The 26,624-nt window shown below is 42.7% G+C and overlaps 1 protein-coding gene across 4 annotated transcripts in view; it reads right to left on the bottom strand.

Moving 5' to 3' along the window:
* Positions 1–26,624, bottom strand: part of LOC130608566 (glypican-5-like) — a 386,458-nt gene that overhangs the window by 333,618 nt on the left and 26,216 nt on the right. For 2 of the 4 annotated variants that reach the window (XM_057426553.1, XM_057426554.1), the window contains exon 1: positions 5,860–6,101. The exons of the other annotated variants lie outside the window; for them this stretch is intronic. In XM_057426553.1, the coding sequence (XP_057282536.1) occupies positions 5,860–6,028 (169 nt within the window). In that variant the 5' untranslated portion in view covers positions 6,029–6,101. Of the gene's footprint in view, positions 1–5,859; positions 6,102–26,624 lie in introns of those variants that run through there. 4 annotated transcript variants of the gene reach the window in all.

Below are 26,624 nucleotides of genomic sequence, written 5' to 3'. Positions count from 1 at the left end.
TGTGTCATGGGCTTGGCTGCCGTTTGAAAACTGATTCTGTCCCACCAAAATTCATATTTTCCCCTAGAAGCTGATTCTGTGCTCTAAACTGGTGATGAGTATGTACTGGAAGCATTGTTAAACATACGCCACTTTATCATATAATTTTGAGCTTTCATGGGAGAAACATTCAATTACAAAGACTGCAATATTTGGACCTACAGCTCTAGTTTTATGCCATCTAAAAGCAAAACCGTTTTTAAGAAACCCATTTTACTGCCCATGGTGCATTTTACATATATCCTTGCTTTTTACAGATCCTCAGGTATGCTAATTATCATGATTGATCTTTATAAAAGCTTTTCTTCATTTTGATGTATTTATTTTACTGATTTATACAGTCTTTATCATCATGCCAACTTTGTTTCCACTTATCACACTAATGCCTTTTCATTAGTACTGCCCTTAGGTTATGAACTGACTGCTCAGCCCTGCAATACTGCAGTGGGGAGAGGAGAGGGGGTGGGAGGGATATTTTTCTATTACTTTCCAATTACAGTCTGATGGCAAAACTTCAGTAGTACATAAGGCGCTACAGAGGAAGCTCTTGGGAGCCACCAGTATTTTAAGGATGGGCCATTGCTTACTAAGCTTGCTCTCTAGCCTGAGAGCCAGTTCAACACCGGAATCACTGCTGACGAAAAAATAAACACAGACTATGGAATACACAGCCTTTTCAGCAAGATTTTTGAGGGACTGAATAGACTATGTGAACTACAGGAATACTTGTCTCTTTTCCTCGACTCAGTTGGATAGCAAGATAGGTGTTGGGGGAGAGCAGGTTCTATGCCGGCTCTTGGATTCCTTCCTAAGAAGCTTACGGGAAAGCCTGATCTGCGTAACTAAGCCAGTCTTCTTACCTGGACCAAGTGCTCATGCAAGACACTGAGGACAGCTCTTTTTCTGAGGCTGAGAACAGAACTATAGAGTGCCACCTGGAGTAGAACAGCAATTCCATCTTTATGACACACTAAGTGTAAACATATTTTTTGCCTATAGATTACTCCCAGGAGAGCATTAGAGTGGGCAGCTGGTCCTGCATCAAACAGACGTAGAAGGCATGGGAAGAGTCTTGCCTGCATCCACAGTCATCACCAGCTTTAGGTTAACACTTGCTGTGACAGTCTGAGCCTGAACAGTGCTATAAAATCCTGAGAAGATTAACAAAGGACACATTCTTCCTCCAGAGGAGCTGCAGGCTGCAAAAGCATGGTTTTTCCTTTGCTCAGAGCTGCTATCACAGCGAGTGCTGACTACAGCCCCTGACTGCTCTGGAAAGCCTGCTTCCTCCTTGGGACTGCCTCTGGATGAGAAAAGTGAAAGAAGGACAGATTTCAGGTTCAGCTTCCAGTTCATCAGAAACCAAGGTAACTGCCAGCCTTTTTTATGAGTGACTTTGACAAAATGCTGCTGCAAGCAAAATGTGTTTCAGCACTGCACCTTCACCAGGGGAATTACAGTGTTCTCATTAAGATGATAGAAATAAAGAGCTGAGTGGCAATAAATGAGAAAAACAGGAAAACAGTGTGGCATGACCCATCTCATAATAAAATGGCTCGTGCAATAGATATTCTCAGATATATTCAAAAAGGGATCTAGCTCATGCTCCTTTCTCAACACAATAGGAACTTTGCCACAGGCTGAGATGGGATGAGATCCAGTCTAATGTGTGCGTCACATGCAGCAAGGACCTTCTGGTAGGAATCTAGGACTTCCTTGCCACTATTCAGAAAGTAAAATAGTTTTAATGTAGAAATTGTTAATGCATGTCCAGCTCTGCCATGGGACATTTCGTTCATACACATGGAAAGGAACACTCCTGCTGATTTAACGTGCAGGATGACAGGAGAGAATAAAGAAGTTGTTAACAGGACAAAATCTGCCCTTTGGAAGTATGTCCCTGAACACAATCTGAGCAGATTCTGTGCTTTTTGTAAAACAGTAGTGCAGCAAGATAAGCAAATCACACTTTTGGTGGTCCTCACCAAGATGATTATTTAGAAGACAAAAGGTTCCTAAAATCCCTTCACAAATGACATTTTCCTTGCTTACCAGAAATCAGCCCAATTATTCTATCTCTATTTATCATACACTTACAGACTTTTGTTTGCATGATCATGCCCTAGTCCATAAGCAAAGGAGATAGAACTGAGCCTATGTAAGTGGGGAGGACATGTAGTTACATGATTACCAAAGGAATCAAGAGGGTTACTTTTATTCTGGTTCTGCTACAATTCACTGCCTGAGCCGGGCAAGTCACAGACTCCGCTGGGTTCGTTTGGATTTCCTTCTGTGAGCTTGGAAAGCAGTGACAGGCTGCCACCACTGTGCTCCATGTCACAGGAAAGGCTGTGAATAAACAAAACTTTAAAAACAGTCCATGCCAGTGTGAAGTTACTCTGTAATACAACCCAGGGCTCAGAGGGTATCACTAACAGCAGCCCCATGTCTGGGAGGAATACCGTATGTAGCAGTATGCATCAGGTTTGAGGTATCTAGACTCCCTGGAACCAAAGGCTTAGTCCTCTGGCAGGATTAACACAGCCCTTTACCCTTGGAGACAGCATATAATTCTCTGTCATCAAAATGTTAACCAAGGAGCTCCTACAATAACATCTAAGCTCAGCCTGTGCTAACCAAAGTACAAGACCAGGAATGTATTACCTCATTTTCCAGTCTGGGGGGAGACACAAAAATCCCCTTCCTCTGAATCCCAGCCAAGGCAGCAGTACCTTTACCTGAGCAATCTATTCACAACAAATGACCCTTGAAACATTCGGCTTGTTCCAGAACAGCAGGCTACCAAATCACAGCACAGATCCCGCCAATGGAAGACAACATCTTACAGAAGCCCAGGGAGATTTGCTGCTCAAAAATACCCGTTGTTTGGGCTTTTCATCCATCCCACTTCAAAACATTGTTCTTCCCTAATCCTGCACTCATTAATGGACTAGATTTCAGTGTGGAACAATCTCTCATGCCTTTTGGAGGAAACTATGGAAGAGGAATTTAAGAGGAGGGCCCTGAGCACCTCTCAGAGGTCACTTCAGAAAGTGGTGGTTTCCAGAAAGGTTGCTGCTAGATTCATGTCACACCTTAAGAACAAAAGCATCTTTTCCTTAGGAGTCTTCCTCCTTCCCTTGTCACTACATTTTATACAAAAGGCTGGCAGATCCAGTCTTAAACCTCTGTTAGATTTGTTGTATTAGCCTATAAATACTGGCTTGAGGTTATCCAAGGGCTTTTCAACACTTTTGTGAATGAAAATATCTATGCAAGAACACTGCAAAGTTTTTGTTGTTGGGGTGTTTTGGTGGTTTTTTTTTCTGAGAGAGAAAACAAGCCAAACCCAATGTGCAGGTAACTGAGGAGCACCTCAATGCAGTGCGCGTCTGGTCCATGAAGTTAGAATCCCAGACTGGTTTGGGTTGGAAAGGACCTTAAAGCTCATCCAGTTCCAACTGCCTGCCATGGGCAGGGACACCTTCCACTAAACCAGGTTGCTCCAAGCCCCTTCCAACACAGGTGGTTTCTGGACTCAAGTGCACATTGCTGGGTCATGTTGAGCTTCTCATCACTCAACTCTCCAAGACCTTCTCCTTAGGAGCTGCTCTGCATCCATTGTCCACCCAGCCTTTAGCTGGGCTGGGGATTGCCCTGACCCAAGCACAGGATGCTCTCCACAGGCTTCATCCCACACTAGATTCAGCTAAGCACACTACTCCCCAATGTCACCAGCTGCCCACCACTCTTCCCCTCTTCTGCTTTAACTGACAACTGTCTTCAGGGAAGATGCTTCAACACTTGTGTGTTGCTATAATACACAACAAAAAAGCCTCAATGTCCTAGAGAGAAAGAAATGTGTGTGGAAAGGAGTGTGTTGAGATACACTTACTGACAAAAGCTGCCAGATCAAAACACTGGAAAACACTTCAGTATTTAATTAAAAGAGAGAACAAGGCAGAAGGCATTACTGTCTTGCAAGGTATCATTAACACGCAAGCTTTGGTGGAGCCGAGTATACCTAACGAAGAGGGAAGATCAATCTGCACCACTTCTCATCTCTTCACTTCTCCAATCAATCCTTTCAAAAGAAACCCTTGTGAGCTAAAATTTAAAAGTCTATTACCCTCCCTCACCCCCTTTCCTGCTATTTATTTTCTGAGAGCTTGTTATTCAACAGGAAAGTTCAATATGACACAAATATACAATGAAACTTCTCTGAAGCACCACAGCATCTAAACCTGTCTTCCAGAAGCACCCAATTCCCCCCAGGTTTCATCTACAGCACTAGAGCTTTACAGAAAACATGAAACCATTTAATTACATTTTGAGGAACTTCTTCCACAAAGTGCTCAGGAAACAGAGTTAAGCATGCATCAAAATGGCTGAAAAAAAAAGGTTTACCTCTTTTTTCACTAGCTTTCACATCCAGCTCTGAAAGATGAGTGTGACCCGATGCCTTTATCAGCAGAACAGCACCATACTTCAAGCTTCAGAATGCCCATCCTGCAAATCTTTTTTGCTATCAAATGAGGAATGATTGCTGCTCATGGACAACTTCATAGCCATGTGCCATCTCTACTTTATCCGCAGCAAAGGTAAAGATGACCAGCACAGCACAATCATTTACAACCATAAAAGTTGCCCTAAGAGATCTGCCCAATGGCCTATCAAATTTAGTCCCCAAGACAGAAACCTGTGCCAGAAAACACATCCAAAACTCATTAAAGATAAGCCTTTCCATCAAACTCCACAGGCTTTGAGTTGAACTGCTTTATGAAAACAAAAAAAAAAGTGCAAAAATAATAAAGCTATAACCCAAGTTGACATTTATACCACCACACACCTACAGGCAATTGTGCTAGAGATTGGTTTAGGATATCAAGAGTCTTTGGGGTTTTTATTCTGGCTCTTGTAAGCATTTTCTTAGAATGTGTAAGACTCAGGGATGTGACTTCATTATCTAGACACAGGGTCATTCCTAAGACTTTAATCATTTTTTGACATTATGATGTACTTTATCCCCTTATGACTGAAATCTACAGGGTAATTGTAAAACACGCAAATAAAAAGTAATCTCTTATTCTATGTGTGTTACTTTCCCATTTCCTTGCTGTCATGCATTGCTCAGGAACTGTATCGCAAGGCAAAAGGGAACACCACCCTGCTAACCAACTTTCACAAGCACTGCAGACCCACTACTCTAACCAAGCAAAAACTGAGCTCTGTTGGCTGTGCTCCTCTGTCTTTCCTAAGGCAATCTTCTGAATTCATCTGCAAGATAACTTCCTAATTCAGAAGCTACTATGTACTCATCACCAACCTGCCTGAGGATCCCTACCTCTAGTTAGCAGCATAAGCGTTCCTTAACAACCCAGTTACCAATTTGCCTTTTAGGACGGGAATCCTTTAGAGGAGAAAGCCTCTGCTTCAGGTACTTAGCAAAGTGATCATATCAGTCTTAAACGCGGGGCAAAAAGGCCCGCTGCTTACGGTGGCGCTCAGTAAGCGATACCCGCACAAACCGAGGAGGCATTCCGCGATCTTGGACAATTACTTCAGCAAGAAGAGTGCTAAAGCCACCGAGCTCGTCGTTACCTGCGCTCGGCAGGGAAGCCGCCTCTGGATGCAGGGAGCCGCGGTGTACCGTCTTTCCGCACCGACGGCGGCGCCGGACCCGGGGAGGACCCGCCGCCGCACCGAGAGTGCAGACTAAGGCAAGCCCGGCCGGCACAGCTACCCCCCCGCCCCCCCGTCCCCGACCCTCCACAGCTACCCGCGGCACCCCCCGCCTCCCTGGGGTGCGTCGGTACTGACCGGCCGTGGGCACGTCGGGGACCAGCTTGAGGGGCCCGATCTGCCGCAGCTGGAACGCAGTCCGCACTTCGTGGCAGCTGGGGGACTTGCCCGCCGCCACACCACCGCACAGTCCCGCCGCTGCCAGCAGCCACAGCCCCAGCACCCCGCGGCTCCCGTCTGCGGCCATCTCGCACCCCGGCGGCCGCGGGCCGGAGCGCTGCGGGGCGCGGGCCGTGTGCCGGTCCCGGAGCTTCCCGCCCGCCTCCCGCGCGTCTCCTCAGCGAGTGCCGCCCGCCCCGCCCCGGCCCCGCCCGCGGGGTGCGAGGGGCGCCACCGCCCCCCGCCAGCGGTGTGAACGGGACAAGGGCAGTGATTGTGCCTCTGGTGAGGCCGCACCTCGAATCCTGTGCTCAGCTCTGGGCCCCTCACTACAAGAGAGACACTGAGGTGCTGGAGCGGGGCCAGAGAAGAGCAACGGAGCTGGTGCAGGGCCTGGAGCACAAGTGTGATGTGGAACGGCTGAGGGACCTGGGGGGTTCAATCTGGAGAAGAGAAGGCATATACATTATTCTATGAATAGAATCTGATCAGTCCAGGGCAAGGGCTTGCCGCATTAGGAGACATAGACCCCTCTTTGCGCAGAGACCACCTTGGGAGTAGCCAGTATCACCATCAGAAAGGTCTTCTGCAATCTTTTCCCTGCCCTAAGCATACTTCAATATCAACTGCTTTAGCACACATTTCAGTACAAAACTATGCTCAACAACCATGAATATTTTCCATTTCCCAAAACCACTCAATTTCCAGAAAAACCAAACCCAAGAAATCTGCCACAAACAGCCCCGTAGGCACAGAACCTTTCAGTCATATGGAGCATGTTACAAGCTGAAAGAATTACTATTGTTTGAAGCCATTATGTCTGATTTCTTTTAAGGTTACTTGCAACTCTCAAGATGCTTCTAATGAAGCTCAAGGAGCCCACCTGCAGCTAATATAACCATTGCACACTCCCATAGGTAGCAATGAGAGACTGAGCTTAGTGGTGTAGATAGTTCCCCAAGTTGTACTTTCATAGCTGAAGTGCAAATCCTTTAAGCGATTTGCTTGTATTAACTTTGTTCCTATCAAGACAGCAAGAGATTAATTCTCTCTTTTCTGGAGGAAAAAAAAAATAAGAAAGACCAATTTGATTCAGAATATTTACCTTGTAAAGTAAGAAAACAAATTGGAAGATCAAACCAGCTGTATCTTCAAGATTCTACATTCTAAAGCAGAGAAGGAGTCACCTTAGAAGCCTTCTGCTCACCCACATCAGAGCTGCACCCTTTGCTTGCCCTGCAGCTCTCAAAGGTCACCACAAGAGCCCAGAACAGTAGGGAACAAGAGAGTTCACGCAAACGCCTGACCACAGCAAGTCCAGAGGCACTGAGAAAGGTTAACTTTGTTCTCAGCTTGATATGGGTTATACTGACAGCAAAGTTTAACTTAAGCACACACACACATTAACAGGATCACACCCCAAATCAAGATGGCAATAGGCAGATTAGAGAGAGATGAGGGAATAAGCAGCGAAAAAAAAGAACTCCTTGGCTGCTGTCATGGTTTAAACCCAGTCAGGCAACTTGCTCACTCATTCCCAGTGAGTGGTGCCAGGCTGATAGCAATCGAGCCCCCCCCGGGCTCTCCCCTTCCCCACTCCCAGAGGAACGGGGAGAAGGATAGAAACCTACCTGTTGTCCTTGAACCCAAGGAAGTGGAACAAGTTGCCCCAGTTCCATTTTGTCTAACATCAGACCCAATCCTAAAAGACTTTATTCAGACAATACTCTCATTGACTTCAGTGGGAGTTCTGGCAGAAAAGGAATGGCAGGATGATGGATCCTGGATAAATAATTTACTTGACAAATAACAGCATTATATGGCATAGACATTATTCTATGAATAGAATCTGATCAGTCGAGTGCAAGGGCTTGCCACATTTAATTCATCTGGATTTATTACCACTTTTTCAGTGGGTGGCAAGTTCAAATCTCAAGTGGCTAATCCTTTTCTAAAGCATGATTTTAGTGCCTCATCTTTATATGATGGGTGTTCTTCACCAGTCCTTTTTCTGGCTGTGTTAAAGCTCATTGCTTATTTGTATTTTTAATTGGTCCTCATATTGCTAGCAGTGGACAATCCATTACATTATAATCTCAAGGCTTGACAGGCCTGAGAGGTGAGACCCTGTGAACCTCATGAAGTTCAACAAGGCCAAGTGCAAAGTCCACTGCATGGGTTGGTGCAATCCCAAGCATAAACACAGGCTGGGCAGACACTGGATGGAGAGCAGTCCTGAAGAGAAGGACTTGGGGGTGTTGGGTGACAAAGAATCTCCCCATGACCCACCTTCAAGTGTGTGCTTGAGCCCTGAAACCACCTGTATCCTGGGCTGCATCCCCGAGTGTGAGCAGCAGGTCAAGGAAGGGGATTCTCTCCCTCTGTTGTGCACTGGTGAGAACCACACCCTCCCCCCCTCAAGTCCTGCATCCAGCTCTGGGGGGCAAAAACACAAGAGGGACATGGAGCTGTCGGAGCAAGTTGAGAGGAGGCCATAGAGATGCTGCGAGGGCTGGAGCAGCTCTGCTCTGGAGCCAGGCTGAGGGAGCTGGGCTGGTTCAGCCTGGAGAAGTTTTGTACTAAATACACTGAGAAGTGTTAAAGATGGACTGTTACATTTTTCTGGCTGAAGTCTGAAATTTTACCACTCAGCAAAAAATAGTAGATCCACACACTGTTCACTGATTGTTCTTTTAATATATCTTATAGACAGTAGAAAGGGACAGAGAGAAGTTTGGGACTAATACAGGAAATGGGTATTTTGTAATCACCGGCATATCTGAATACATTTAAAATGCCTATTTCATTCAAAGAAATATTCTAAAATATGCTGCTCTGAATCCCCCTTAACAAGATGGTCATTATCACCTTCAGTAGTCACAGATGATGCGCATGCACACACACTCTTACAGCCCACAGCTACATCCCTGACAGCTCTGCATCTCTGAGCTGACACTTTGCTACCACTCCTCCTCCCTGACACAAATTATAACCTTCTGGCCCCAGTGAGCATGCAAGATTGGTGCTTAAACCCAAAAAGTGACAGGTGCCTTGGAGTCTTCTCCCTACAAAATTACTATCAGACTTCCCAAAGGACTGAGAACACTCACCACAGGCATAATACAGGGGACCCCAAGTAATTTAGGCCCTATTTCTTCAAAGCTTGTGCTCCACATACAGCAGGGCAGTCAAATTGACTTTTGTGGAGGTAGTCAGGTGTTTAATGACAAACACATGCTTAAGTGCTTTGCTGGAAGAGTACTACAGATAACAGAAGAGCCAATTAAGCAGTTATTGTACATGACATTCTACCATACTTCAGCAATTTGCTTGGAACATCACAGTTTACCTTGTCAACAGGTATATTGTTTTTTCACAAATGAATATTTATTAACCATACATCACTGAGATCTGTATCAGTGCTTCATACAATGAGTAGCAATATAAATCTGCCCAAACAATCCCCTCAGTCTTAATCCTGCTGAAGTGACCACAATACTCAGCATGAGCTTCGGATGCGTAAGAAAAGACGGGATCAGGCCTAGAAACAGGGTTTTGTATGCCTGCTGCCTCAGTCCTTCTCTTGTTGAATATAGCTGGAGCTATGCCAGCAATTTAAATGAAAGCTGGGCTAATTCCCTTATGGTTAAGATAAGCTCATCTTCAACACTGGACTTTCCACCAATGGGCACAAGGTCTGCCTCTTAGAATTCAGCTGCTTTCTGTGTGCATCTCTGCCATTCCAGCCAAGCTACTAACTTGGTCTTTAAAGCCTTGTTTTATCTTTCAGGGTTTGATTTTCCAAGGTACATGTTTCACCAAAGCACCTGAAGAACTCAGCTGACTACTCAGAATTAAGGGACCCGCTTAAGTCAGTGGAATGAGCTCAAACCACATGCTGGTTTTTATTTAAGAAAACCAATTTAATCAGCCTCAAAAGAAATGCAAACTCCTCTGCTCTGAAGGATCTGTAATGAAGACAAGTGGGTAGGGCTTTTTCTCCACATTTTTTTACGTTTTTCAGGTTTTTTATTCTTTAAATCTATTTTCTAAATAATATATTTCAAGTCAGAACAAACTTTAAAGCGAGTCTGAAATTTGAAATGTGTATTTAAATGGTAAAGAAAAGTCACACATGAAATATCCACAACTATGCCAAGACAAAAAAGAACTGCTAGAAAATGATCCCTGGTAATATTGACGCAAAATATTCTCATCCTGTTAAAGTGATGAACACTATGAAACTAATAGAAAAGTTACCAGCATAGGCATATCATTCCCTTTTGTTGTTTAGAGATCCCATTTCCTCCTCTTTGCACGCAAAGTACTGAGTGCAAGGAGAGTATATGCTGCCATACCATGAATTGTTTCCTCTGTTGTATGTACTGCACATGGAAAAAATGTGTGCAGACCTTTGTGAGGGTCAGAATACACTATTCCTGAGCTGCCTTATTATTTCATGGGTATTTTTCATTTAACCAGACCCATTCAAACGCAGAGTTTACAAGGGCCAGTTGTACTTTTTCCAGAGCAAAAAAACCCCATGCCTGAAAGGCACAGCTGTTAACTATATCCTAACACTTAAAAAAAGATTAGACCACCAAAGAACTACAACAGAAATACAACTCATGCAACAACCCTACACATCAGGACAGCCACTAGTTAATAGGAAAGTTTCACATTTTCATAATTTCCTAACATTTCTTTTTAACCGTATGAGAGCAATTACTTTGGACTAAAAATCCCTTAGCCCATTGGCTTGTCTCTTCTGGCAGGATCAGACCTACTATGCTTATTTAGAGATAACACCATGTGCAACAGTTCTCCCTCTCTAGATCAACATCTCAAATCACACTCTGACCACCAGCAACTGCTATGTATTTTCTATGACATCAGCTGAAAATATCAGCCTAATCCCCAGAACAGCTTCTTTTTTGTCATAACAAGACTGTCCTGAGAAACAGGCACCTGAAAAACAATCACACTGGATATGCAAGGGAGACAAATACACACAGAGTTTTCTTACAACATCTCCCAGGGCTGATAACTGAGAAACATAATGTGAAGGTGACTGCACGGTAGCAAACGCTTTTCCTATCTCTGTAATACCAGCTCATTCTGTTTGAATTCTTCCTAAGCATCCTGGTTACTGAGCAGCTGAGATGAATGTAACTCTGCCCTTATCTGCATGGCTCAGCATACAAATTAAACTGGGACAAGCAACAAAGTTCTGAACTTGATCCTGTGAGAAGCTGTCACACAGCCTAAGGAAAATCAAGTAGAATACTCAAGGAGTAAGGGTTGCATAATGTAAGCAGAAGTATTTAGTTCTAGTTTCACATACTTCAAAAGAGAATTAATGGAAACAGGTTTTATGTGACCAGTCAGTAACTTACTGCACACCTTTCCGAAGTTCCTCCCCCCAGCAACATGAGCATAACATCACAGTGAACACCAAGAATTCACAGCTGATTCCATGAAATACCAGCATCGAATGCACAGGATTTAACTGGCCCTCTCCAACTCCTTCTCTTTAACTGGGAGGACTGATGAGAAAGCTACCTGTGCCCAAGAGTCCTTGACTGCCACTTCCAAGACTGTAATCCTCCTTCACAGTTCTTAGACTGCACAGGGCTGCATCAGAGGTTCTCAGTAGAACACTTCCAAGTACCGCATTCTCTTATAGCACTGAACTTCATAAATATCATTTTAAGAGAACATTTTTTGCTCTCTGAAAAGGTCCAACGGGCTAGACACGCAGGACAGAGGGATATGCAGGGATGCAGCACCTTTGCTATGAAGACAAGCTGAGAGAAATGGGCTTATTCAGCCTGGAAAAATCTCTGTGGAGACTTTAGAGCAGCTTCCAGTGCCTAAAGGGGCCAAAAAGAAATCTGGAGAGGGGCTTTTAACAATGGCCTGTAGGGACAGAACAAGGAGATATGGCTTTAACCTGACAGAGGGGAGAAATCAGGGAGAAATTCTTCCCTGTGAGGATGCTGAAGCGCTGAAACAGGGTGCCCAGAGAAGCTGTGGCTGCCCCATCCCTGGCAGTGTTCAAGGCCGGGTTGGACGGGCTTGGAGCAACCTGCTCTAGTGGAAGGTGTCCCTGCCCTTGGCAGGGAGTTGGAACTGAACAAGCTTTAAGGTCTCTTCCAACTCAAACCATTCATGATTCTATGATACTGCAGGTTGTGACAAGGGCATACATGCTCCATTGAGCCACTGTAATGCAAAGCAGCCACCCCCTCTAGCTCCCACAAAATTTTTGCTTAGGACTTACATAGTGCCACGTATTCAATAGCACATTAAACAGTGCCAGATTTAACCTTAAAATATGCCTCAAAAGCTACCTGTAATATCTGATAAACTTAAAAGGACTCCTGGCTGTTTCTTCCCTGACAGGTAAAAAAAAACCCAAGTAAAATCACATTGGACTTTAACTGGATTGTGAAATAATTCAAAACAGCTTTTAAAAATCCAATCTGTTCCTCTTGAAAAACAGTGCCCTTAAAGGCTTAGAGAATGGTACAAGTTCATCTTCCAAAAAGTACTATTTCATAACAAATTAAAAAGACGACACAGTACTTACAGTACAAGTGTGAATAGCATGACTATAATACTTGAAATACTTTCTTCTAGCAAGACAAAGTGCCCCAACTTTCATTTGTCTAGCTGGGCACTCAGAAAAGACTGTTTTTAACTATGTGTCAGAATTTGAAGTTAATTAAAACTAATTGCCCACTGTACTGTAAGTGATGCCAGTGCATTTTCAAATAGCTCTGTTTCCATGGGATGATTTACTTGACACTGGTGTCTCTCATTAACTGAACTGGGGGGTTGCCTTAATTGTATTGTTCCAGTTGTTTATCTTCCCTTTCTGCCTTGCAACTTTCCATGAGAGGTCATAAATAGCAAAGTTCAGAGCTAACACTGACACTTTATCAACATGAGAAAAATCATCCTAGAATATAAACTAGTTTGTCAGAATAAATGAACTCCTCTGACATCTTACATTACTGTTACCACCAGCCACCACTTTCTCTCCTCAATACTTACGTGTTCAGCTTAGTGGCAAAACTTAACAGCTCAGAACCACTGTGCTTCTTAGCTGATACAACATAATTCATTATCCTTACCATATTGGTGTGAAATAAAGTATATCTCCTTAATGAGTGCAAAAACACAATCAGAAAAGATACTGCTGCTACTCCCACATATCACTAGCGTATTTGCAGACCATTTCAACTTTGTGTAATCCGGGGAGCAAGTCTCCACATACTGGATCACAGCAAGTACCTCTTCCCTTCATGGGGAGGGTAGGGAGGATCCAAACCCAGGGTTAAATAAGGGTAAACATACCCAGGCACAAGTTTCTGCAGCTGTCATCCAGCAAGAGGGGTGGAGGACCGCAGCAGCAGATGGGGATTATGCCTGGAAGGCACACAGGAAAGGGAGGAGAAGCCTCTGGATTTCCAGCACAACACAGGCTGAACCTAGTGAAAAAGCATAAACCTTCCTGCAACTATGACTCAAGCAGAAAGCAGGCTGGTTGCCACCACACATGTATGGCATAGCAGGTTCACATGACCTGCTTTTTTTAGTTTCTGAACTAGCACATGTGCTTTCAACTCATCCAGCTTCCCCCCATCTGACACCTACAAAGCATGCTAGGACCAAATTTTGTAACTGAAAGAGGCTGGACTTGAGGAAGAAATTGTTTACTATGAGTGTGGTAAAGCACAGGCACAGGTTGCCCAGAGAGGTGGTGGATGCACCATCCCTGGAAGCATTCAAGGGCAGGCTGGATGTGGCTACAGGAAACCTGATCTAATTGAAGATGTCTCCATTCATTGCAGTAAGTTAAAGTAGATGACCTTTGAAAGTCCCTTCTAATCCAAACTATCATGATTCTATGATTCAAGAACTGTTGCCAGCCTCATGGCATCACACCTGCAACACGCAGTGTGTTGGTGGCAACAGAGGTTCCCATGGGAAGCCTTCTAATGCACGGCACAAGAACCACTCCTTTCCTTACAATTTGCCTATAGAGGTTACATCCGGGTTCTAACAGTAGACCCATGTGAAGTTTACTACGCAGCCACCATGCAGCACCTGCCTTTGATCAAAGCATGCTCCAGACAGCGCACGCCGCATCACAGGCACCAGCAAACAGGAGAGGCCAAGTAGGTCCTGAATATAAACTTCTGTTGCTACAGGAAAGTTATTATAGGGGACCAACTGATGTATGTTTATATTGCATAGACCAAGAACATGCCTTCAAACTTATTTAGCGCGAACTTGCCTCCTTGCCTGAAGTCAAATGCTGAATGGGCAAGAATCCTATTCAAGCTCAGCTCCAAAGATCAGGCGATCAAATACGACAGATGGGTCACTCTCTGGATAGCCAGGCACTTATTGTGTTATATTTCTGAGTAAGAGCCTCTGTTAAGCTCCTCAGTACATGCCCTCCAGGACTTGCATAGAGGCACCCACTAGTTATATGAGCTGCTGCAGGGGAGGGTTGTGTTAAAAGATGCTGCCATGGAGACTGACAATCATTTACCAGTAAAAACTGCAGTGGCGAAAGGAACAAACAGACAGACATGAAAAAAAACACCACATTTCTCTAAGTCTGACTTCCAGATGTTAGATCTATACTCTACTCCTAGTCCAATTCATAATGAAGAGCAACAGCAGCTTGATAGCCTGAAGGCTGGAACAGCAACAGCCAAACCGGCATAAGCCACTGCTGAAGCGTGCCAGGGAAGTTGGCCTATGCACTTTGAAACATGTTTAAAATATGCTATTTCTCAGGAAATGCATGTTGAAAAGAACTTTTTCTAATTGGCATTCGGTGTTGTGAGCTTTAGACAACCACCCCTGCTAAAGGTCTCAGTCTACAATAAACATTTCCAATGGGAGAATTCTGGAGAACAAATCTGCAGGAGAGCTGCAAAAAGCTTCGTAGTTCTATAATGCTGGGGCAAGTCCACTGTCCTCAGCTCCCCTCTGATTCTGCCCAATGCATTCACTCCAAATGGACTTGTGGAGGTGTCCCTCAGAACAAGAGCTGGATATGGTGGAATTGGGCAGGTCTCTTGCATGACTTGGCCTGCGGGATCCTTGTTTGGGTGATAGTCAGCACCTTCCCAACCTGAGGAAGTATGGCAGAGAATCAGAAAGATGAAAAGGAAGCATACTGGGCTACATTTAAATGTATATTGCATGTTAGATATACCACTGCCTTTCTCAACTATATTTAAAAACTTAGTTTTTTGGTTAAATATTTAAAGTCATCTGTTACTGTTTTGTCTTACACTGTAGAGTGACTTGCATTAGATCTGATGAAAGAAGAAATCCCAGAGCTGGAAAGCATTTTTCAAAATGAGAGAACATGAATGAAACAGCCCAATTAAATTTGTGTGTCAGTGCACACTCTTCCCTGTTAGTTTTGTTCACAAATACTACAGCAATTGCTGCAGTTCCTCACATAAGTGACCTAGAGGAATTCAACCCCTTAAGCTTCAGTCCTACCAGCTCTTGCCAAAGTCCCCTGATTTCAGTAAGTTTTTTTTGTTGCAGCAAGTCTGTATTAGTGGTTCTAGCCAGTGGATCAGAAGTTTAAATTGCAGCTCATTTGGGGAGGCATCTCTGCAGCTTTCTGGTACATGAGTTTCATGGTGCTTCCACTAACAGATGGTGTAACAGGCAATGACAGAACACCTCTGCTTGGAGGTGAGTCTGCTGCACCCTCCCACAGCACACACTGCTCCCCAGGATACTTAGGCAGGTCCTGGCTTCATCTGCTAGACCCTGAATTTTTCATGCACATGACTAATCTCTCTTCTCCAGAAGACTGCAGGGAAAAGCAGATGAGCCCTGAGCAAGTATAAATTAATGCTGACATTTGCTGGAATAATGTACTCTCTTGAGCCTCTGCATCTATGACGCCAATCGAGGCTGTTGGCGACATGAGTTTATAGGCATCTTCCTGCTAAATCAGAGCATCAGCTGCACAAATCAAGCACTTGGGAGACATCATGAGATTTGTGATGGTCCCTGAAGGACTCCAGGTCCATAAAGCCATAGCTAGATTTTCAGCCATCTATTCTCACTGACTGCTGGGATTTCTTAGAGGCAATCTTTAGTGACAAAACTGAAGATAAATCCCACCCGTACTCACAAAGTAACAGGCAAGCTTTGTTTGACTTTCAAGTACAGATTACTCAGTGGTGATAGCACCACCTATTATACACAGCTCATTTTCTTTCTTTAAAACCAAGTCCAGGGCTAGTTGGAAGCGGATTTCTGCCCTGAACAACAGATCTGGAAAAAATGTGGGCCCCAAAACATGTCACCCAAGGTCTTCCTCGGGCTCTTCAAGCAGTTGGAGAGCTGAATGAATAGGAATCTTTCCACTTAATAGTAACCATGTGCCTGATCCAAGAAACTTCAAAACCAGTGCAAAGCAAATCTGAGCCCACTGAGCTTCAGGACAGGTTTGCTGTGGCCTGGTTCTCCTGAACACATCTCATCTCTGACCATAGAGACAAGGGCTGGTGCCATGCTGTAACTCACAAGGAGAACACCCACTTTCTGCTCTGTTTTCATACTGCCACTTGGGGAACCTTCGAGTTCCATTGCAACAGTTCCAGCTCACCAGGACAGCTGCAGGTGAAGCTAGGGATGCTGGTGGGTTTTTGATGGGGTTTATATACTTCCACCAAGCAATGCACTAGCCACAGCTCTCCTCCCCCTGCAGTGGCACTGTATGTCAAGTCAGCATGCAAGAAATTAGCCCTTTAAATTAGGAGTTTAATAAGTAGAGAGCCTTAAAAGCCATCAGTAAACTAGATATTAGGATTTACTATATACTCACAATTTGAATTTGCACTGAGAGATCTTGGTATGTGGCAATCTTCTTTGTGAAAGAAGAAGTAGAGAGTAAGCCTGGGTTTTTTTAGCTCCAATATGCCACTTAAGCTGTGCCATGCTTCATTTGCTAAAATGGAATATAATGTGTCTTTGTGTTGAATTATACTTGGACTGGTTATTAAATGAAAACTATAATTCCATTATAGCTGTAAGAAATGGAAGTACTGCATGTGGCTGTGTGCAATCCATTAACTGGCTTATGAAGCCAAAGACCCTTCAGAGACCATTACAAATCCATCCGATGTCCCTCTCTGACAGATTTTACACTCTGATATCTGCATTAGATGCAAGCAGCATTAGACTGTATAGAACGACTATTACTCAGGCTTTATATACTTTGAGCCAACAAAGAATATTCTGAGTTTGAAGTTATTCTTCATGTACTGTTTTTAGATAAGCATGTGATACATGGAGAAAAACCTAACTAGTACAGTCAGAATACATCGTGTTAAAGTGTTCATGGGCTGTTGACATTTGCATCAATGACCACCTTGACTTGCCTATTGCAGGGCAATAATTAACCTAATAGGACTCAATATGGAAGGGAAAAACTGCACCTTGGGGATATTTGCAAAGGCATAAAGTGGGAATAAGCAGGAGATTTTCCTTAGTTAACTGGCACAGGGTGCCCAGAGAAGCAGTGGCTGGCCCATCCCTGGCAGTGTTCAAGGCCAGGCTGGTCAGGGCTTGGAGCAACCTGCTCTAGTGGAAGGTATCCCTCCCCGTGGCAGGGGGTGGGAACTTTTGTGTTATTTTGTTATTTTTTTATGAAGCATGCAACTTTTTGTGTGCAGAACCTCTAAGTGAAAAATTATTTACAATGATTCAGCGTGATCACTGTTTTTTCAGCAATATTCTGTGAAGCAATCTGGCAATCCAGATTTGACTTTGCATAGATTATATTTAAAAAAGGTGATGTCTACAACGCAAAAATCAGTCTCTTAATTTCCTTGGTATCATCTGATGTGGGAGGGCAGCTTGGCTTTAATATAACACAAAAGATAGTAACTCAAAACAGATACTAAGTAAAAGCAAAAGTTTGATCCAATTTTCAACTAGGAATATGTTTTGCTACCCAAAAAATGAGCTTTTCCTCTTGTTTTTATTTTGCTTAGAGAATTTTCTAAGCTGTTTGATAGAATAAGTTCTCTCCTTTCTCAATTATCCATTACATACTCACCAACTCATGCAAGTACTCAGAAAGTATTATCTGGAAATGGTTATCACAGAATGAGGTCTTAGCTACCAGTTATTCGAAACAAATAGATCGACAGACAAGACTTACGAACGTGTGATACAGAAGCTACGCAGAAGTTGGTTTGTCACCAAAAGAGGTGAAAATACTCCCATAGTTGCAAGAAGCTAAACCTTTTGTGCTTAGCCGTATTCAGATCAGGCTAAGCATAGAAGGAACACCTTTCGAAAGGTGGGTGAGATTGGGAAACCAGATCTAAGCCACTGAAAATGGAAAGCTGGCTTATTTTGCCACTATTCAAGAGAGCGCTGAGCATCTATTTGCTGATGTTCAGAGACTCATTCCTATTAACATCTAGAAGGGAGAGAAATGCATAAGACAGCCATGAGGAAGAACCAAGTGAAAATTCCGAGGTGCTTTGAGAGAACAATAGCATCTACAGTCCATTTTTTTAGCTCTGGCATTGCCAGAGCTTTCAAAGATGTCTTTACTTAAGATAGACAATCTTATGTGGTTAGTACATTTTCTGGCAATAGGGTGAGAGCTGATGTACTAAAAATGCATGACTCATGCAGGCTGTTACATTTCATTTCCTCCTGAGTGAAGATGACTGCTGTCATCTTTGTCTTGGGGCCAAAGTTTTGGATAATCTACCTTTGACACAGTCCTAAGCAAATCGAGATTTCTTTCTGGGCCAGTTCCCAATCCCTCTTCCAGATTGAACACAAATGCAGAAGCTGAAGCAATTCCTCAGAAGCAGGAGGTGGCTATGCAATGGGTGTGGGCTGCCTAAGCAAGACAGTAGGATCATGGAATGGTTTCAGTAGGCAAGGACCTTAAAGCTCATTCAGTTCCAGCCCCCTCCCACCTTCCACTAGAGCAGGTTGCTCCAAGCCCTGTCCAGCCTGGCCTTGAACACTGCCAGGGACGGGCAGCCACAGCTTCTCTGGGTACCCTGTGTCAGCGCCTCAGTACCCTCGCAGGGAAGAATTTCTTCTTAATGTCTAATCTCAATCTACCTTCAACAACCTTTCTGTTATTTTTGTCACTACTATGCGTTTTTTCTGCACTTACATTTCCACCATCATTTACAGCACTACCTCCACTAAATGTTCTTATTCTTTAAATAAGAGAATATAAAATGAACATTATGCATATGTTAATATACGTAAAACAAGTTGCAACTCTTTAGCTGATATGAATCACTGCCACTATGCACACAGAGATCCAAAGGTGAGCTGTGACAACAAAGCATCTATCTGGAAAGCCTGTTATGAGCTCTCATGGCTTAGTACAGGAGTCAAGAGACAGCCTCACCTCCAGAATATCCCATCTACCTTATGGGAATGAGCTCTGAACCACAGGAGACAGGAATCCAAGGGGAATTTTGCTATTTTTGTTGACCTGTTATTACCAAGGGGCAGCGCTATTTCAAGTTACATGGCACTCCACCAGCAGGAATTTTCCTGAGGACATTTTTCTTCATTCAGAAATATTCAGAAGATCTGAGAGCAGATGCTTACACAGAGGTGATAAAGCAGGGAAACCTGTCCAACTTGGCAGCATCTAAGAGCATCTGGTAGCAATAACACATCAAGGATTACTATTTGACCTAAAAAGGCTCTCTTCCTAATGCAATCTTCTACACAACCCCCTTCCCATAACTGGCTACGAGAACTCAAAATTCATCTTCTTTCTACTTTTCCCACTTCCTTCAATATCACATCAAGCTTGTGGCCAAGAGGGATCTTTTTGTTCCCTATAGGTGAATTAAATGAGTGGGGCACTTGCTCCCTTACCCCTTCACCCATCCCCATTTTGAAAAAAGAAGAATAATGATAGGAAATTGGAGAGGAATCAAAGTAGACCAGAGCAGTGTATTTGAGTGAAACATCTTGCTGTAAACAGGACTGGGACATAATCCACCTTGCTAACTCATGTTACTGGCAGATACACTTTCTAACCACATTTGAGGTCCTCCTGATCAGTTCAGGCTCCCAAGCCCCTTCCTACAAATTCCTGAGAAATCTAAATGTATCTTCTAATGGCCAGGCTAAAAATCTGCAATCATACCAACTCAAAATTATTGCAATAGAAGAACTTCTTTAGATAGCAGAATTCAACTCTATGATACCTCAGTTTACCCATGAGAAAAGAGGCATGACAGTAGTCATTTTTCCAGGACAAAAGCATTCTTCATGTTAAGCTGCCTGCACTGAATAATTTTTCCAAGCTTTATTTCCTTTCTGGAAAGACTTTTTCCTCCCAGTACTATTCATAACAGAATGAAAATATACATAAGTTTGCAATGAGAACTTCCACAGCTGCTCACTGCAGCAAGGAAAATATACAAACGACTCCCTCCTGTGTCCCTTGTATATCATCAATCTGCATTCCCATTTACCCTGGCACAAGGACAGTGGAGTTTACCAAAACTCCCAGACTTGAACCAACCAACCATCCTTCTTACTGTTCAACTGCAAGAAAAGAAAACTGCTTTGGTAGAGCAGAGGGTTGGAGGTCTCCTGGCATAAGGCCAGGCAACTGGAATTGTATTCAGCTGGCAGAAATGGGCACACAGGGGCTGTTTCTGCTTTTCAGGTAATGGCCCTCTTCAGAGGCTTTCTGTTAAGAAGAACCCCACAAAAAGAGGCACTGCCACAATTTAGAATTCCACCTGAAAAAGGATAGGAATTCCACATGACATACAAGATTTCAGCAAGGTGGGACAAAGCTCCAGAGGGAGGTAGTAGGAGTTAAATAGAAACAAAGCTTCCTATTAAAAGGCAAAGACAGTTCAAAGTACTTCATATGAAGAAACACTCAAGCCATAAAAGAAACTTAGATCTTCCATGGATCACAATCCTCTTTCCATTGTGGCAACAATTGGAGAAGAATGCATTTATCCCTTAACACTTCCTGACTAAACAACTTGAATCAGATTTTTAGGAGGGCAGTTTCTCCATGCAGTAACCAGTCTGGTCTCGGCAATCCATCTACTGCCACCTGAATAATAGAGTCTATATCAACAGAAGTGGACTACAGCCATTATAGTAGCTCTTGCTACTACAAACTTCAAAATTTAAACATTTTTTTCCCCATTTTCAAGTAACTAGATGTCAATATCTGTAGTTGAATGCTATGCATGAAGTCTTGAGCATCTCCCATCTAGAGAACACCACTGATTTCTATTTTTTTCCTTTTCCCCTTTTTTTTAGTTACAACAAAACAAACCTTTCCTTTCAAAGACCAGACTTTCTCTCCAGATGGAAAAAAACCCTGTAGCTATGGTATATGGGAAAAGCCACCTCCATTCAGAAGAGTTATTCCAATTGGTTTAAAGGCATCTGATATAATCAAGTTTTGTGTAAGAAATAGGACAGAATTTCTGCTGATAAAAAGACAATTCTCAAGTAATGCCCATTAATTTCAGCATGATATTTTCTTAACACTGCTTTAGGTTAGCAGTATAGCTATGTGATTTCCCCATTAGATCCTTTTATGGACACCAAGATGACAGAACACACAATAAACCAATAAATCATCAATAACAAAAAAAATTACTGAATACTTATTTTCCTAATTTCTCCAGACACATAGATATTTCTCATCAAAAGAGAGCCTGGGTGCAAAGAATGAATCCATATAACAAACAGTGATTAATATACTGCTGATCAAACATATGAAATATATACAGCAAGATGATAAACATAGATTTTATGCATCACTGTACAGGCTATGCTCTGCTTCCCACAAATGTAACAAAGGAATCAACATGTTACAGCTATGGATTCATTGCACCAAGTTCCATGTTTAAGAGGTCTCCAGAGCAGTATTTAATGCTAGGTACTCTCTGATTGACAGCAGATTCCAATACAGGCCCCTTTATCCCCTAACCTATTATACTATTAAAGCTAAAAACTGTTCTTTCCTGTTTGTCTTCTTTATACATTTCTAAACAGTGACAGAAAGTTTCTGAAACCCCTTTTCCCATACCTAAAAGGTTATACTTTCACAGATTTCCAAGATACCCTTGATCATGAAGTGTACTCTGACTCCATTCACCAGTAAAGGAATCCCACACAATGGGAGAAAACTCAACACTGTCTTCTGAAAACTGGATTGTGTGCAAGGAATCACAAAACAGCCTGATGCAGTGCCTGTTAAGAGTCATTGGAATTTCTTTACTCAATCCAACAAGCTCCAGATCACTCAGTTTTCCTTAAAGAAAAGGCCCTGGGAGGTGACAGTTAACATGAAGCTGCATTAACATTCATCTTTTCCTAAGTAAGAAGGGTGTGTCTCACTGGGACTCCGGCTGAACCTTACCTGAGCTCCTAAAAGATCCCTGTTCCCACAGAACCATTCAGAAAACCAGCAAGAAAACAGATGATTAGCTGCTGGTTTTAAAGCAAATCTCCCTTTTGAAGCTGGCAACACACTCTAAAGCTGCTGTTACCTGAACAGGGGTTTATTATGGGTTTTGTATTGTGACCATCACCTATGTATAAAGCTTTACTAAAAAGCAATCTGTAATGCAACTTTAACGAGGCTTATTAACATAAAAATTAAAATCTTGCATAGATGTTCATGGAGGACCTCAGTGCTGGCTTTGAAACGACTATTACTACTTGCAAGACTGAGCATAAATTCTCTCAGTCACAGAACTGGAGCCTGCAGAGTGGACTAAGATGCTGCACAGTGGCTTTCAGACATACTGGACCAATTTATTCACAAGTCCAAAACAAAATCTGTTCTAATTGCATTGAATCAGCCTCACTTCCTTTGAAGATACCAGTTTTATGTCAAAACTTGGTAACTGAACATCATTTGTTTGTTGTTTGCATTCAAATGAAGTGCTAACTAGTACATCTCCTGGTAAAGAAAGAGTGGCATTGAGTAATTCTAATCAGTTCCTTTATGAGAAAGTCTGTTTCCCTTATGCCCATGTTTGCTGTCTGCATGCTAATTCACCCTTGCTTAAACATTCAATGCTGTCACCACTTATCCAAATAAATCTAGATTCTCTTTTTAAACTGCATTGAGAGGTATAGTAAATGATTATTCATCTGGACTGCATCATTCCCAAGATAGACACATACATACAAATGCCACCACGAGACAGTACAAAATACATACTTGCTTTAACTGCACTGTACAATTACTTTTTTCCTTGACTTGGAATCATTTTTATGTATCCCATCTCCTTAATCTTGTAGAATATGCTGCCATTTATTAAATTCACTAGAGAAAACCTATGGCCTACTGCCCTACATTAAAGCCCTGCTAATTAATTACAGATCTTCATCCAGGGCTGTGTTCTGGATCAATGGGAGGAAAAAAACGTGTCCCATACTTTCCCTTTGTTTTTATATTTCCACACAACAGCTAATGGCTCTTGTATTGAAACTCTATGCTGAATGTAATGAGATGCAAGATTCTTCCACATCCATGGTTACTATTTACTAACAAAACTGATGATGTCAGGAATTTAATTAGGTTGTTTCTAGCACAGAGATTTTAAACCATGAAATCATTATAGTGTCTAATCTTTTCTTTGTTTGGTTTTATAAAAAAGTAAGCCCCAAACTAAACACCATTCCTCTGCTGCAGAAAGCTGAGCTGCTCAGGGCTTGCCAGCCATAACACACTAACAGGTTTAAGAGTAATTAACACAAGCTATTCCACACAGTTTTTCAAACCACACCACAGCAGCAACTGCCACTAGTACTGTTGTACTTTAACGTTGGACCAGTGTTTTTATAACAAATCCTTACTTTGGGGGTTTATAACTTGACTGTAAAAATGAGCTTCAGGCTAAAATGTTACATATGTGTCAAAAAAAAAAAAAAAAATCAGTGTTTTAACACCAGAGTTGTTTTAAACCAGCACACATTTAAGAATACACTGGGGTACCCCTTCTCTCCACTACTACTGTTGAGTGGGTGGCAGGAGCTGTGGAAATGCCCCTCTTATTTGTATGTCTGCATAATCTGGTCATATATATGTATTTGTCAAGTCCTTACTGCCCTCAAAGATCCTGGGGTTCTGACACTAAGCAGTAGGAGGATCACCCTGTCACAGTGCTGCTGCTTGCAACAGCTCCATGTTACAGAAATAAGGATGAGAACAGACAAAGCACATCACACAGCTGGTCATCCCTGCCAGCTCAGCTCACAAACCTGGGACCACATGGTACTCCAAGGTGGGATAATCAGGAGGCTCTGTGAAGCAGAGATGCGGCCTCAGTTCAACCAGTGAACATCCATAGGATTTTGTCCAGAGACAAGCTAGAGGATTAGCAACAAACAAGGAAGTATGGTAATCAGTATCTGTCACCTTCTCTGTATTAATCTAAGTAAACAAAGCATAGAGCTCAGGGCAGCACTGAATATGGTCTTCGTACCCGTTTTCATAGACTAACATGACCTGTAACCCAACATAATCAGAGAACTTGGAATTAGATTGGAATTGGAAATTTAGATTGGAAAACATCTTTCAAGACCACTTTTTTGCATGATATCAAGATAGCTTCCATTGGCTACTCTGAAGGTGGGTTGGAAATGCTGCTCTTTACCACCAGCATCATACTCATATCAAGCTTCGGGGCACCTGTTACATCTCCTACTTAAGCTGATTGCCAAGTGAATAGTTATCTATTCATATCTCTGCAAGAAAGCCACACTGCATAATGGAGTCATGGTCCTCCCAAGGAGCCTACTATGGTACAGACAAGTGACAAATGTGAGGATTACTGTAATGCGCTTGGGAAAATTAGAGCATGCCAGGAAAACACAGTCCCATTCATCTCTACAAAAGGGATAAACCCATTCTTTATCACTATTGCCACCAAAGCTTCTCAACATACAACCTACATAGGCTGACAAAAAGCAGTAGGATATCAGACAAACCAAAGAACCTCATTAAACTCAGATTTCCCATAGTCGTATTTCTGGAGTTTTGACAACTTCCTCTGTCATCAAGAGGGGGAATTTTACTAAAGCGTCTGAAGTTCTAAGTGACAGGAATGTGATCACACTTCTGAGTCAAAAATAACCAAAAAAATCAAAGGTAGAACTTCAAAGAAAATAAGATAGAAGCCAAACCCCAGTAAATCATCACATGGAATTGCTGGAGGCCCCAGAGAATTATTTTCCTGAGCGTATCCAAGCTGTTGAAAGATAAACTGGTAGAAGACCATTGCACTGGAGTTTTAAGATAGTAGTTTAGTTTTGTCACATAAAGTAAAAACAATGTAGATTTACTGCTTCTTCATGTAGCAAGATTCTCAGGAAGCTCAAGATAAGCCCTGAAAAGGACTGCAGTGGAATAAGAGGTGGTGCTGTTTTTTTCTTTTGAACAATTAGATTTTTGCTGAAAAATGCTAACTTTGTTTGGTCAAAGCCTTTTGCCAATCTAAGCGAATTGTTGTGGTCGCAGAAGAAACCAGAACCTGAGTTTTCCGCAGTTCAATCCCATTTATTTTCCATGTTATTTCTGAAATACCTCAACCTTCAGTTAAAATATTCTCAGAAATTGTTTTCAAGTTTAGCATTTTCAGCCTTGAAAATGAGACTGCACTTTAAGGTCACTGTACTTCATTTCTAATTCACCAAATGGTAGACATCAACTGAACCAATGATGTGATCATCACAGAACAGATGCCCCTGAATAACCTCAACTAGAATGTTCGGATTGATTTTCACACAAGTTTGGACCAGATTTCCCCGGGTCCCTTTGTCTAAATTATCCTATGAACCCATCTCTCAGTTATTCAGAGAGATCTTAAAGGTAGTTCCCATCTCTGTAGAGTTCAATATTCAGGCTTATGGTAAAGGTCATAAAAACCTTCTATTGTATTTAACAGACTCATACCAATCCCCCAGGAAGAAGGAAACAATTTGCTCACCCTGGTACAAGCCAGAAGTAATGATTGAAGACACCTTTGGACAGAAGGATGGATCATGTAAAATGATGTAAAAGGATGATGTAAAATCACATCAGACAAGTTCAGTTCCACACACTGCAGTGGTAGATGAAGGCTGCCTGCATATCTATATGTATGAAGACTATCTGCATATCTGTGGGGGCTACACAATTAAAACTCAAGTGCAGCACCCATTTCTAGCAATATTGCTCACAATCCAAGGCAGGCCCTCCCCCAGGGATGGCCTTTGCGCATCCTAGGCCTCAGCCAGAGAGAAGAGCTCACCAGTTTTCTACAGGAGTGTTACCAGTAATGCTACTGGCCTTCGCCCTCTACACCATGCCTGCCACACTAACCTGATAGCATGCAACTGCACTACCTCCCTGTGACAGCTCTGCACAGCACTCAATGCTATAACAGTATTTTGTGTCATTTAGTTTTGCTTTTCCATTGTTCCAAGGTCAGACTCCCAGAATGAATAAAGGGGACTCATGCATGTCCCCATTTGTGAATGGGGGACCACATCAGGGCTTCTAACCCCACAACTTCCTACATTTTGGGGTTGAAGCTACCAAGATGTTCTAGGTACAGCTCGAAGTATTGTGGGCAAGAGACTTGGTGACA

Source organism: Pezoporus wallicus, unplaced genomic scaffold, assembly GCF_028554395.1.
Source record: "Pezoporus wallicus isolate ANWC-B61680 ecotype Strahan unplaced genomic scaffold, APGP_CSIRO_Pwel_v1 contig_7680, whole genome shotgun sequence".
NCBI classification, from domain to species: Eukaryota; Metazoa; Chordata; class Aves; order Psittaciformes; family Psittacidae; genus Pezoporus; species Pezoporus wallicus.
This window is presented reverse-complemented; position numbering and strand designations above follow the sequence as displayed.